This window comes from Musca autumnalis, unplaced genomic scaffold (assembly GCF_047663935.1).
Source record: "Musca autumnalis isolate F117 unplaced genomic scaffold, ASM4766393v1 scaffold_5, whole genome shotgun sequence".
NCBI classification, from domain to species: Eukaryota; Metazoa; Arthropoda; class Insecta; order Diptera; family Muscidae; genus Musca; species Musca autumnalis.
Genome location: NW_027412088.1, coordinates 122,311,281 through 122,324,574, shown reverse-complemented (window position 1 = coordinate 122,324,574; position 13,294 = coordinate 122,311,281). Strand labels below are relative to the sequence as shown.

At 31.5% G+C, this 13,294-nt stretch overlaps 1 protein-coding gene across 5 annotated transcripts in view; it reads left to right on the top strand.

Moving 5' to 3' along the window:
- The window catches only part of sbb (scribbler), a 704,451-nt gene extending 692,643 nt beyond the window's left edge, over positions 1-11,808 (top strand). For all 5 annotated transcript variants that reach the window (XM_073991708.1, XM_073991709.1, XM_073991706.1 and 2 more), the window contains one exon: positions 11,232-11,808. In XM_073991708.1, coding sequence (XP_073847809.1) covers positions 11,232-11,305 — 74 coding nt within the window. In that variant the 3' untranslated portion in view covers positions 11,306-11,808. The remainder of the gene's footprint in view (positions 1-11,231) is intronic.
- Positions 11,809-13,294: the final 1,486 nt, after the last annotated feature.

Sequence of the window (13,294 nt, the reverse complement as noted above, 5' to 3'; positions counted from 1 at the left end):
TTATGAGTCTCTGAACAAAAGAAATTTGTAGCTATTATATAATGGTAGAACAAGAAAAGGTAGCAGCAATACCCAGCTGACTGAACTGGGCTGTAGTGTTAGTGTCAAATTACATACATTTTATATATATATTTATTTCTATGTTCGATGTATATTAGGGATATATATTTTTATACCCTCCACCATGGGATGGGGGTATATTAAGTTTGTCACTACGTTTGTAACTACTCGAAATAATCATTGTAGATCCCACAAAGTATATATATTCTTGATCAGCGTGCAATTCTACATCGATATAGCCATGTCCGTCCGTCTGTCTGTCTGTCCGTCTGTGGAAATCACTCTAGCGTCCGAACGGATTGACGTAGGTTGATGAAATTTTGGGAAAATATGTTATATTTACGTAGGACTTTTGGTATTGAAAGCGGGCTATGTAGGTCCACGCTTTCGTATAGCCCCCCATACAAAATGACGCGTGACGCGTCGTCGTTTTAAGGAATTTTTAAGATATTTGGCCCATTTTACCACCGAATTGGTTGTAATTTGGTACTTTGTGTCTCCAGAGGCCAAAAAATATTCCTACCAATGTTGGGTTATATAGGTCCACGTTTTGGTATAGCCCCCATATAAGGCCCCATATAAAGTACGCGTCATTTTAATATATTTTGAATGTATTAGACCCATTTGACCACAGAATTGGTTGTAATTTGGTATTTTGTGTCTTCAGAGGCCAGAAAACATTCCTACCAAAGTTGGGTTATATAGGTCCACGTTTTGGTATAGTCCCCACATAAGACCACTTATAAAGTACGCGAGTAATGATAGTATTATCATTACAAATACATATATCAATATGATTTATTATCCCTGTCGGACTTTTATTAACCAGTTGATAAAATGATTGATAATAGATCGATAATTTTTAAACTGACTAAAAACTGGCTAAAAATTTATCTAGAGATGAACCACTTTGAACAGAAAAAAATTTCGGCAATTGTCCATGTCTAGATAACTTTTCGACCAATATTACAATTTACAATAGTACAATTTACTGGAACAACAAGGTCTTATTAGAAATAATTTTAAAAAACCATTAAACTATAATCAGATTACAAATTTTAAAAATAGGACACAACATACCCAGAACTTCAGTCATAATGATCACAGCCGCAGTAACAACGCTATAATCCCAAGATTAAATTTAAGTTATAGTAACCGAAATCAAAATAGATCAACAAATCCAGATTTTTCTAATAGGAGTTACATAAATTACAGTAATAGCAATCAGCATCACAACGCACAAACTCGAAAATTTCGAACAAATCCTCAAAATATTCCAAATAACTATAATAACAATTTTAGCAATCAAACACAAAATTTTAACAACCAGAATAATTCTCAATACTATAGTAATAATAGTAGCAGATATAGACAGTCCGTTCCCAATGAAATGGAGATCGACCACCTGGATGCAATGGTCGACTATCCAGAGGAGGGAGATAATCATTTCAACTTTCATTTAACTGCCTCAAAAAGGCACTTCCAATAATAAATCTCACAATAGGTAAAAATAGAATCAAAACATTGATTGATACTGGGTCTACAACTTCATTGTTGAACGAAAAGAAATTGTTAGAATATAAAAGAAAACCCTTAAAAGAAAAAATATATTTTTCATCATTAAATAGTAAAACAGATATTTTGTATGAGATTGTAACAGATTTACCCCTAGAATTTGGAGAAGATGCCACTATGTCGTGGAAATTGACTGATTTCGGTGACAAATACTTTGACGCTATATTAGGTCAAAATATTTTACAACCATTAGGAGCGAAAATAGACTTAGGAACTGAAACATTGACTATAAATGGGAAGATCATACCATTTTTTAAATATTGTCCTTATGAATCCGCAGAAATATATCAACTAGAACATCTCGATATTGATGAAAAAGTATTGATACATCTGTTTTCGAAATTAAATGAAGAGGAAACATCCGCTTTAAAAAATCTCTTAGACACTTTCAGTGATTTAATATATACTGAAGGTCAAATATTAGGAAATACAAATGTTGTACAACATGAAATAAAAACAATGAATGATAAACCTATTTATACCAAAATGTATCGTTATCCACATATCTATGAAAAGGAAATTTCCAATCAGATAGATGATATGTTAAAACAAGGCATTATTGCTGAAAGTAATTCCCCATATAACAGTCCATTGTGGATAGTACCCAAAAAGAAGGACTTTTCCGGGGAGAAAAAATTTCGTTTGGTGGTGGATTATCGTAAATTAAACGAAATTACTATAGATGATAAATTCCCAATACCTAACATAGATAATATCTTAGATAAATTAGGAAGAGCCCAATATTTCTCCACGATTGATTTGGCGAAGGGTTTCCACCAAATTTTAGTCAAGCCTCAAGACCGATGCAAAACTGCCTTCTCTACACCATATGGGCATTACGAATTTATCCGAATGCCTTTTGGACTAAAAAACGCACCGGCAACATTCCAGCGACTAATTAATAGGGTTCTGCGAGAGTTCATAAATAAAATATGTGTCGTATACTTAGATGATATACTCATATTTTCTACAAGCTTTCAGGAACACATTTCAAATATAAATTCAATTTTCCAAAGACTAAGAGAAGTAAATTTAAAAATTCAAATAAATAAATGCACATTTTTTGCCAAAGAGACAATGTATTTAGGACATTTATTAACTACTGAAGGAATCAAGCCGAATCCTTCGAAAATTGAAGCGATTTTAAAACTCAATATTCCTCAAACTGTAAAAGGTATAAAATCTTTCCTAAGTATGGCAGGATTTTACAGGAAATTTATAAAAGACTTTTCTAAGGTCGCATTTCCTATGATTAGATATTTAAAAAAGGGAATACGACTAAATGTAAATGACCCGAATTATATAAATGCATTTGAGAAATTGAAACATATTCTTACTCAAGCACCGGTGCTTAAGTACCCGGACTTTGAGAAACCATTTCAATTATCTACAGATGCAAGCAATGACGCAATTGGCGCTGTTTTACAACAAAATGGACACCCAATATGTTATGCCAGCAGAACTTTGAATCAGCATGAAAAACATTATTCAGCTACCGAAAAAGAGCTTTTGGCAATTGTTTGGGCCACAAAATACTTTCGCCCCTACTTATATGGAGTTAAGTTTGAAGTCCTTTCTGATCACCAACCCTTAAGGTGGTTGTTTGTTAAGGCACAAAGTAGAGATTTAAATCCTCGACTTTTTAGATGGATGCTGAAATTTAGTGAATTCAATATAAATGTGAATTATATTAAGGGCAAAGATAACAATGTAGCTGACTTCCTAAGCAGGATAAACAATGATACTGGCGAGATAAACCATATTGATGACGACAGTAGTTCATTATATAATAATAACGATGCTGAATTAGCCACAGTTCATTCACAAACAGAAGGTGATAAAGATTATATAGGTATATTGGACACAGTGGTTAATAGATTTAAGCATCAAATTATTTTAACAGACAACAAAACGAAAGATTTAGAACACATACATGGAAATACAAGAATTTTCATATCATCTACAGACTTAGAGAATAATCTTGATACAATTCTCAAGGAAAATATAGATAAGGGGAAAATAGGCATATATACTGAATTAAATGATCACAAATATAACATTCTTCAAGAAAAATTAAAAGAGTTATTTCAAGGGAATATTGCTGTTAAGTTTGTTAGATGTTCGTACTTCGCATGAGATTTAAATACAGAAGAAGAAACATATCAACAAATAAGTCATTATCATCGACATGAAACTGGACATGCTGGCATTACAGAGAACTATGAAGGTTTAAAAAGGAAAGTTTATTATCCTAATTTAAAAACATTTATACAAAAATATATAAATAACTGCGACACTTGTAACAGATCAAAGTTTGACCGTAAGCCCATAAAAGATAAATTTAAATTAACTGAGACACCGACTGATACAGGGCAAATTATTCATATGGATATTTACACTAACTCGAAATCCAATTTCTTAACATTTATCGATCGATTTTCCAAATTTGCCACTGCATACTATTTAGAGGACAGAAACAATCAGACAATACTTGAGAAAATACGATTATATAAATCACAGAAAGGATATTTTAAAAAAATAATAACAGATAACGAGTTTAAAAGTATAAACATAAAAGAGTATTTTAAAGAAGAAGGAATAGAGTTACATTTAGTAAAACCTAATACACATACAGGTAATGCAGATATAGAACGATTGCACAACACTCTTTCGGAAAAAATTAGAATATTGTATATAGAAGGAAACTCATTAGGTATTAAAGATAAAATGAGTAGAGCAATCGAACAATATAATAACAGCTACCATTCCGTAATTAAGGAGAAGCCTTTTGTAGTTGAATCTGGAAATAAACCGAAAATATATGATAGAATTTTAGAAAATAAAAAAAATAACATTCAAAAAAAGAATTTAAATAGAGAAAATTACACTGAACATAGAGATATAGGATTTATCAAAAATTATAAATCTGTTAGACATAAGGAAGAGCCAAAATTTAGACTTTGTGATTTACGAGATATCCATAATAGTAACATAAAACGTGAAGCCAAATTTAGTGGATTATTAAACACACCTCAGAATGTTCAATAGACAATGTTTAAATTATGTTAGAGAAATTCAATCTTTGTGATGTATGTATTCGTTTGTATCATTAGTATATATACACATACACATTAAGCCTAGAAAAAATTGTAACTTACTATGTTATCGTTTAAGATGCTTATCATTATTTTAATCCTAAAATCATCATAACTTGTTATAAGAAATCAATATCATTCATTCTCATCATATTTCATTGTACTAATCATTGTAATCTATATATACCATTACTTTTTGTAAATAATTCTTGTTCCCTTCTCATCTACATATTATTGATATTTACTGCTGTTTACTCTATTCTAAAAGCTGTAACTTGATAGGCATTTTCAAATTCAATTTAATATTGTAATCCTAAAAACAACAACATTACATGATTGTTTAATGGGGGAGAAGTAATGATAGTATTATCATTACAAATACATATATCAATATGATTTATTATCTTAATGTTTTTAATAGTTAAATATCATTCCCTCTTCCCTTCAATCTCTTAATTTTCTGTTTATTGTTTGTTAACATACATTTTTATTATATTGATAAACTTATAGATTTTGTTCTCATCACTATTGTAATTTTAATACCACTTTGTACAATTTCCCTGTCGACATATTTGAATTTACTGTTATTTCATAATTTTCATTTCCTGTTAAACATATTTTTCAAACAATATTATTTTGTCACTTTTTATATTTCCCTTTGAATAAATAAGTTGTACAATAAAAATCAATTTCAATTTGAATTCAAAATATATTGAATTTTCAATAAAAGATAAAAGAACGAATATCAAAAGGATTTAATAATTGGATAAACCACCAAATACATTACTCGCGTCATTTTAATATATTTTGAATATATTAGACCCATTTGAACAAAGAATCGGCTGTAACTTTGTATTTTGTGTTTCCAGAGGCTAAGAAACATTTCTACCATAAAATGTTTATATATGTCCACGTGTTGATATAGCCCCCATAATACAATATCTCCCGATTTTCGATATTTTGAACGCTTTAGCCTCATTATCACACCGATATGACTGAAATTTGGTATTTAGTCTTCTTTTGGCGTATAAAACTTTCCCCTTAGAAATTTGTAGGTATAGGTCCACGCCATCATATAGCCCCCATAGAACGGTACCTTCCGAATTTCGGTATTTTGAAGGTTGTGGCCACATTAATCCACCGAAATGGCTGAAATTTGTGGTGGAGGGTATAAAAAGTTCGGCCCGACCGAACTTAATGCTTTTCTTACTTGTTTGAAGAAAAAATTTACTCATCTGAAATAAAACCAATTTGCCATAAAGACTCCTTCATATCATTGACATGCTTCTCTTTTTTCAATGAATTACCAGCGACCCCAAACATTTTTGCAAGAATTCTACTTCCTGCGTGATATTATGCATTTAGTGGAATGATATGGAAACATTCAAACTGAAAATCTTACAAGTTTTCATTCATGTTTTTCAAAATATTCAAGCAAATGTGAAAAATTATTAGTTTTTAAATTCCAATAATTTATAGACATTTCCTTATTTTGCTTACATTTATATTTGACACTAACGTTCCAAACAAAAACAAATTCCTATCTGGTTGTTGTTGAGTTGTATTTGTTGTAGTACTTACTTTACCTGGTTTTTTCTACCATGCTATTATATTTAACATCTCTAGAAGCTTTCGCTTTTTATATATGATTTAGAACCATAATCTAACGTTTTTATTCACATTTTCATTATTTGCGGTAACAAAATATATTTAATTGGAGTTTTTTGATAATAAATTCTTTCAGAATATTATGTGTGCTCGATCCAAACTGTTTTTGAAATATCTATGGTGAATATATATAGGGAAATATTGATAACCCAAAATTACGTATTTTAGTACCATAAACTAAAATAACGTCATCAGGATAAGTCAAAGGTTCCTGATATTGTATGTGAAAATGCAGGGATAGTCTACGGATATTGTCCAGTGAATATATATCTGACATAAGAGTCCTAACATCCATGGTTTTGGCATGGTCCTAAATACTCTAATGATGGTAGCTACTCCTGCTCTGATAAAATTAACTGAATTATATTGAAATTTGATGAAGATTATTTTTGTCTTTGACGTCTTCTATCTAGAATGAAGTTTTGTGGGACAAAACTTAATAAACTTAGATAAAGTACAACATTAACCCTAAAACGTGATGTTACTTTTGGCAGATTCCTGGCGTTTAGGTACGATTTGGAGTTTTTGTGTATTCGGGGACCTATAGTAAAATTTTATGACAAATAATTTTGTAGAATATTTTGATCTAATCGTATTATTATTTTAAAGGAGTTTTTAATAGTATTTGAAAACAGGGGCCATAAAGACCCCTTTAGTGACTCGCATGAGGATTAATTTTTTTCATAAAAAGATACCCCGCATTGCTGTCAGTAATATTGCCAAGGACACTTTATACCTAAAATGCAAGGATTCCAAGGAATCTAATGTCGAATGTTTCAAAACCTGTAGAAATGGGCGGAACTTGCCACGCCTATTTAGATTACTTCCCGACGTAAACTTTCAAAACGCCGATACACGTATCTTCTTTTTTTCGGCCCTCTTTCATAATCTTTTCGAATTGTCTTGTAATTTTAAAAAAAGTTCGATTTTGTTGTACTGTGTAATCATAGGCCGCACAAATGTAAATTTTCAATGTATTTGTTGTCGTAAGATTTTTACGCAAAATGTGTTTAAATTTGCACACATTTATGTTGTGATTTTACACAACAATTTGTCGTCATTTTACACAATTTTGCCTGTAAATTGCAATAAAAATTAAGCAAATTTGTGAGTAATTTATTAATGTATCCAATGAAAATGCATTTTTGCTGGCAGGAGAAGGAAGATATTTTATTTAAAACAATCACATATTTCCACAAGTAAAATACATTTTTAGTAGCAAGATTCAAGAAATTGTATCACAATTTGGTTTTATGCTAGTCATTTCCCTTTCCAACCAAATGTATGAAATATATTCTCGGTTCCTCTCCTCATCTGTTGGTGAAGTATCTACAATTGTTTAAATTAAATACATTTATTTTTATTTACTATTGTCTTTTTAGGACGAAGGCCATTATTTATGAAAGTTTTTAATTAATTAATTGGATTAATCGAGCTAATATGGCCTAAGGAGTTTTGTATTGAAAAATGAATTCTAGCGAAATACCACACACTCAACCATTACGCTACGATCGTTTCGCCTGGTGGTTTAAGCCAGGCTCATCAGGCGTATTTGAATGCTAATGGCTAGAAGACAAAGGCTGATTTTGATAACTTCTATTTATACAAACATTTTTACAATTTTGTAATTATGAAGTATTTATGGAAGTCTTTTTCTTTATCAAGTCACCCTAGTGTCTTGTCTAGGAATCATTTTCTCAATACATACACATATACAATCGAAGGGGGGTTTCCTTCATGAATTGTAATGCCTTCAGTTTTTGAAGTTTTGGATATCATGTCGACTAGTTTTGTTGATATGATACATTGGCATCATGTCGACTAGTTTGTTGATATGATACATTGGCAGTGGCTTAGAACGCTGAGATCTCGACAACATTGTCTGTTTGTTGGAGAGAACCCAGGTTCAAACCTCAGCCGGGGCAGCCGGGCTCTGCTGTGAAGATTTTTATTTATTATTGTCTTTTTAGGACGAAGGCCATTATTTATGAAAGTTTTTAATTAATTAATTGGATTAATCGAGCTAATATGGCCTAAGGAGTTTTGTATTGAAAAATGAATTCTAGCGAAATACCACACACTCAACCATTACGCTACGATCGTTTCGCCTGGTGGTTTAAGCCAGGCTCATCAGGCGTATTTGAATGCTAATGGCTAGAAGACAAAGGCTGATTTTGATAACTTCTATTTATACAAACATTTTTACAATTTTGTAATTATGAAGTATTTATGGAAGTCTTTTTCTTTATCAAGTCACCCTAGTGTCTTGTCTAGGAATCATTTTCTTGATAAAGAAAAAGACTTCCATAAATACTTCATAATTACAAAATTGTAAAAATGTTTGTATAAATAGAAGTTATAAAAATCAGCCTTTGTCTTCTAGCCATTAGCATTCAAATACGCCTGATGAGCCTGGCTTAAACCACCAGGCGAAACGATCGTAGCGTAATGGTTGAGTGTGTGGTATTTCGCTAGAATTCATTTTTCAATACAAAACTCCTTAGGCCATATTAGCTCGATTAATCCAATTAATAAATACATTTATGTTCTTTTATAAATATCAGCTTTTATATACAGTAACTTACAAGTTGTGGAAGAAATAATGCTCATTAGTTACATGTTCCAGTTTACAAGTATATACATAGTTCTAAATAGTACTTTATATTTCTTAAAAATCATTATGTATATCTCATAAAAAAGTTACGTAATGCCCTTAAGATACCATTAACAACTTCTGCACCCTCAATATTGAAAATCCGAGTAATGGATACTTTACACGATATGTTTTTTACATATGGGTTGTCACTTTGCATATACATTTTGTATTTAAAAAGTGACAACCCATATATTAAAAACATATCGTGTAAAGTAGCCATAAGCTTTCATTGGGATGCTTTTAAATTAGATGTGCATCTTGATATTTCCAAATTCATCATTGGCCTGCTCTCCAAAACATTTCTTACTGTTGGCATATTTTCCACATCATTAAAGTCTGCTCTCTGCGTCGCAAAACAGTCCGACTTTATTGTTTACAATTATGGACACTTTTTTACATATATTGCACATTTATATTTTTATTTATTTATTTTATTTCACAAAGTACAATCTTTTACAATAAAATAGAATATCATATACGCAATACAGAGAACCACAACCAACTGAGCGTCAAGACGCGTGTCTTCTCTTTGTTGTTATTTATGTTGAGTTTCAAATATTTTTTGTTGTAAAAGTGAGGAATCAATGCAGTTTGTGTTGACTTTTAAGCATATTTGATCTTAATTGCAGTTTTTTCAATACTTTATGCTGATACCCACCCTTATTTCTTATTTTCTACAAATTACTCGGCTTTTTGGTGATTATTATGCACCTCTTAAAAATCAACCAAAAAGTTACAATGTTAAAAACAACAATTTTTGGGAAAAAAAATTAGAGTGCACATAACACAACTCATGATGAGCTGATGTTATGACCTTCCAAAAGCGGACTAATATTGGGCATATATCCTGGAGCTATATCCAAATCTGGTCCGAATTTCGTGAAAATTAGAAAACCTACATAGTTAGGGGCTTAAGAAAATATCGCGTATCAAATTTTAAGGCTATTCAATTACAATTGACCGAGTTGTAGAAAAATTGGGGAAAGATATATATTGGGACTATCTCCAAATCTGAACCGTTATGGACCAAAGTTGCAATTTTCATTCCTATGCAGTCATAAGATCTTGCACAAAAATTCATCAACCCAGGTCAACTCCTTCTATTTAAAAAGGAAACGGCAACACATTCATAAAGAAACAGAAAAGGTATACAGGGTGATTATGAATGTAAACTCCCCGTGAGTTTTGTCTTTCTGCCGTTTCAACTTAAAGGAAAAAGTGCGAAAACTCACGGGAAGTTCATATTCGTAATTGGTCTGATAGCGGCCGATTTCCGTATTGTCAGTTGCTTAAATCGATTTCCCCCTCAAGTATGGAACTCGATTTAAGAACCCCTAGTTTCATGCACGAATACAATGTAACTGACAATACGAAAGTCGGCCTGTTTTTCATTAATATAAAATGGACTATTCATTAAAATATTGATATATCTCAGAAGGTTGCAGGGATGGTCAGAAAGTTTTTACACATTTCTCTTCGGAAGAGATGTCCATTTAACGGAAACCAAGATCCTAGGTGGCAATCAAAAGATCTACTCTACGAAATATTAAGAATTTATACTTTTATTAAATTTAAATTTTTTATTCTTGGTTACGGTACTTTTCCCATGTCCAGTTGATGTCAACTTATTGTACTAAAATTTTATATTTATAGGACACCCATAAAATCCTCATCAACAACTTTTAATATTATCAACAACATTTTCGGAAATAGTTTGTTTTTAAAGGTCGTCTAATTTTCATATGATTATCGCTTTAGATTACCTTGGACATTTTTCATATTTTAAGAGCAAGTTTTTTCAGATTCGTCTTATCTGATGTGTATACTGTAAGAAAGAAACGTAAACATATATAAAAGTTAACATCACATTTTCAGTTGTTGTCCACTGCGGCAATACCGTGCGACATCCTCTGAAATCCACCTTCATTCTATCTATGTAACGTTCTGTCTATATTATTTTAGATTCTCTATATTCAGCAACAATTCTCTATATTGTTATACTGACGCATAAAATTAAATTGCTTACAAGTTTTATTTTGTTTCCACGTAGTATTGTGACATACACAATTATTTTGAGGTCTGCCAATTTAGGCAGTTTATAAGTTTGATTGAATATCGAAATGCGAATTTGCTCGATTATAAATCTACTGATAGTCAAACTCTTTTTTTCTTTTCAGCTGCTGTACTTGCAAGTCAACAAGCTGCTGCTGTAGCTGTGATAAATCCTTTTCCACCAGGACCAACCAAGTAAAAGGAAATTGGCAGATTATTTTAATATCATATAATAAAAACTAATTTATGAGTATCAATGTACGGTAATAAAAAAATAGTATTAAATAAAAGTAGCTCGATATTTTAAGGCAGACTTATAAGGCTAAAGCAGATGTCAGATGATTATGCTTACAACTATTAAATAAATAAGTTTTTAAAATATCAAGGTAAAATTACAAATTCATAATAATTTTAATATTTATTTTATTATTTGCTAAGAAAAGCTGAATAATGTGCGGTTTAATTAAGCCGCATATACTTAACAAGAACTATTGTTAAAATAGCTTTAGTTATGATTTAATTATTTCTCACCTGTACATACACCTTTATTTTATATTATAAGTACTTTATTTAAATGTTTCCCCATCCCAAAATCGAACTATAATAACGCAATTTAACTGATGAACTTTGTATTTGATTCTCTATGAGTAACGTAGCCAATAAATATTTAAATAGACTTGGAGCATAACAACAATCGTTAAATCCAAGGTTTTGTGTGGAGTATATATTTCGCAGTAAGTATGTAAAAAGTCGAACAAACAAAAAATTTCAATACAAGCAATTTGTCTCAAAAACAACGCGTGTTAAAGTTAGAATTTAGCCCATATAGCCTATTTTTGTAACTATGCTTGCTTGTTACACTAGTCGTTCGTATTAAAATGTGAAACTTCAGAATTTGATTCTTATACATCCAAAAGTTTTCGGCTATTTTGGAAATGCTCAGTTTCCGTATGGTTATTTTGTGAAATTGTTTTTGACTAATGTTTCTCCTCGATGGATTGTCATCTTAACGCGATGAAGAGGTCTAGTAAGCGTGAAGATCCTGAGAGCAATGTCGCTGCTGGTAGGGCCACCTATACGTATATATATAAGGTCGATGGTGAACGCTAAACCTAATAACAATCCGCATCGTAGGATTTCAACGGCGCATAGTGGTTCAGAAAAGTTTTTTTTTCCAACCTTAGTGGTTTAGAACTTTTAGTTTGTCAATTTATATTGTAATCGGTTTTAGGCATTTGGTGCAACACGTTATGTACATTAGGTTTATGTTTTTTTTACAACCTTATATCCCTGTATCATAGCGTGATGAGTTTCTGATGATGAAGTCACTATGAGTAGATATGTAATTGATAATAAACTTTAGAGCCACATTAGACAACCACAGTGACATAACATTTGTTTCTCACTAATTCTGAGAATCACAAAAATGTCGCAAATGCTGTTTTCAAAGATATCAATTTGTAACAAAAAAAGAAAAAACAAAATATTTTCAAAGTGGTTTGTACATGATCTTTTCCAATATTTTAATGGAATAAAGGTTATTTTAGTTAATAGTAGGCTTAAGTTTATTCATCACGACGAACAGATACGAAGAAGTTATACAAAGAAGAAGCGAAACGATGAACAAGACGAAGACGAAAGAACTACGAAGGAGATCGGCGGCGAAAACGAATGAGAAGAAGAACGAACGGACAAGTAGAACGACGAAGAAGAACAAAAATTCTGCGACGATTGACGTCGAGAAAAGAAATACAATCAACGGAAGCAACTAGAAGAACTACTAAAAAAAAAAAAAAAAAAACAACAAGAGTGTGTTCATTTACAAGAAGGGCATTACTCTACAAGAAATCCAAAAACGAATTTGAGTTCGCATTATTCGTAAACCGAAGAGGAGAAGATTAACGAGTACGACGAGAGAAGATTAAGAGTAAGAAAAAATCCGACAAAGGAATAAGTGAAAGCTATGGCACAAGCAGTAGAATTGAGGTGCCTGAAGGGCGAATTTAATCTTCAGTTGGCAGAGATAAGGAAGACAATAGCGGAAGGAGAATACGTGGAGAGTGAATACCTTCTAAGAGAATTATTCGACAAGTTGGACAACCAGATGTGGAGACTCGAGGACATCTATACCAAGATTGCATTTAAAGGAGGAGCGGATTATTTTTTGAAGGAAAAGAGGGAGCGGGCG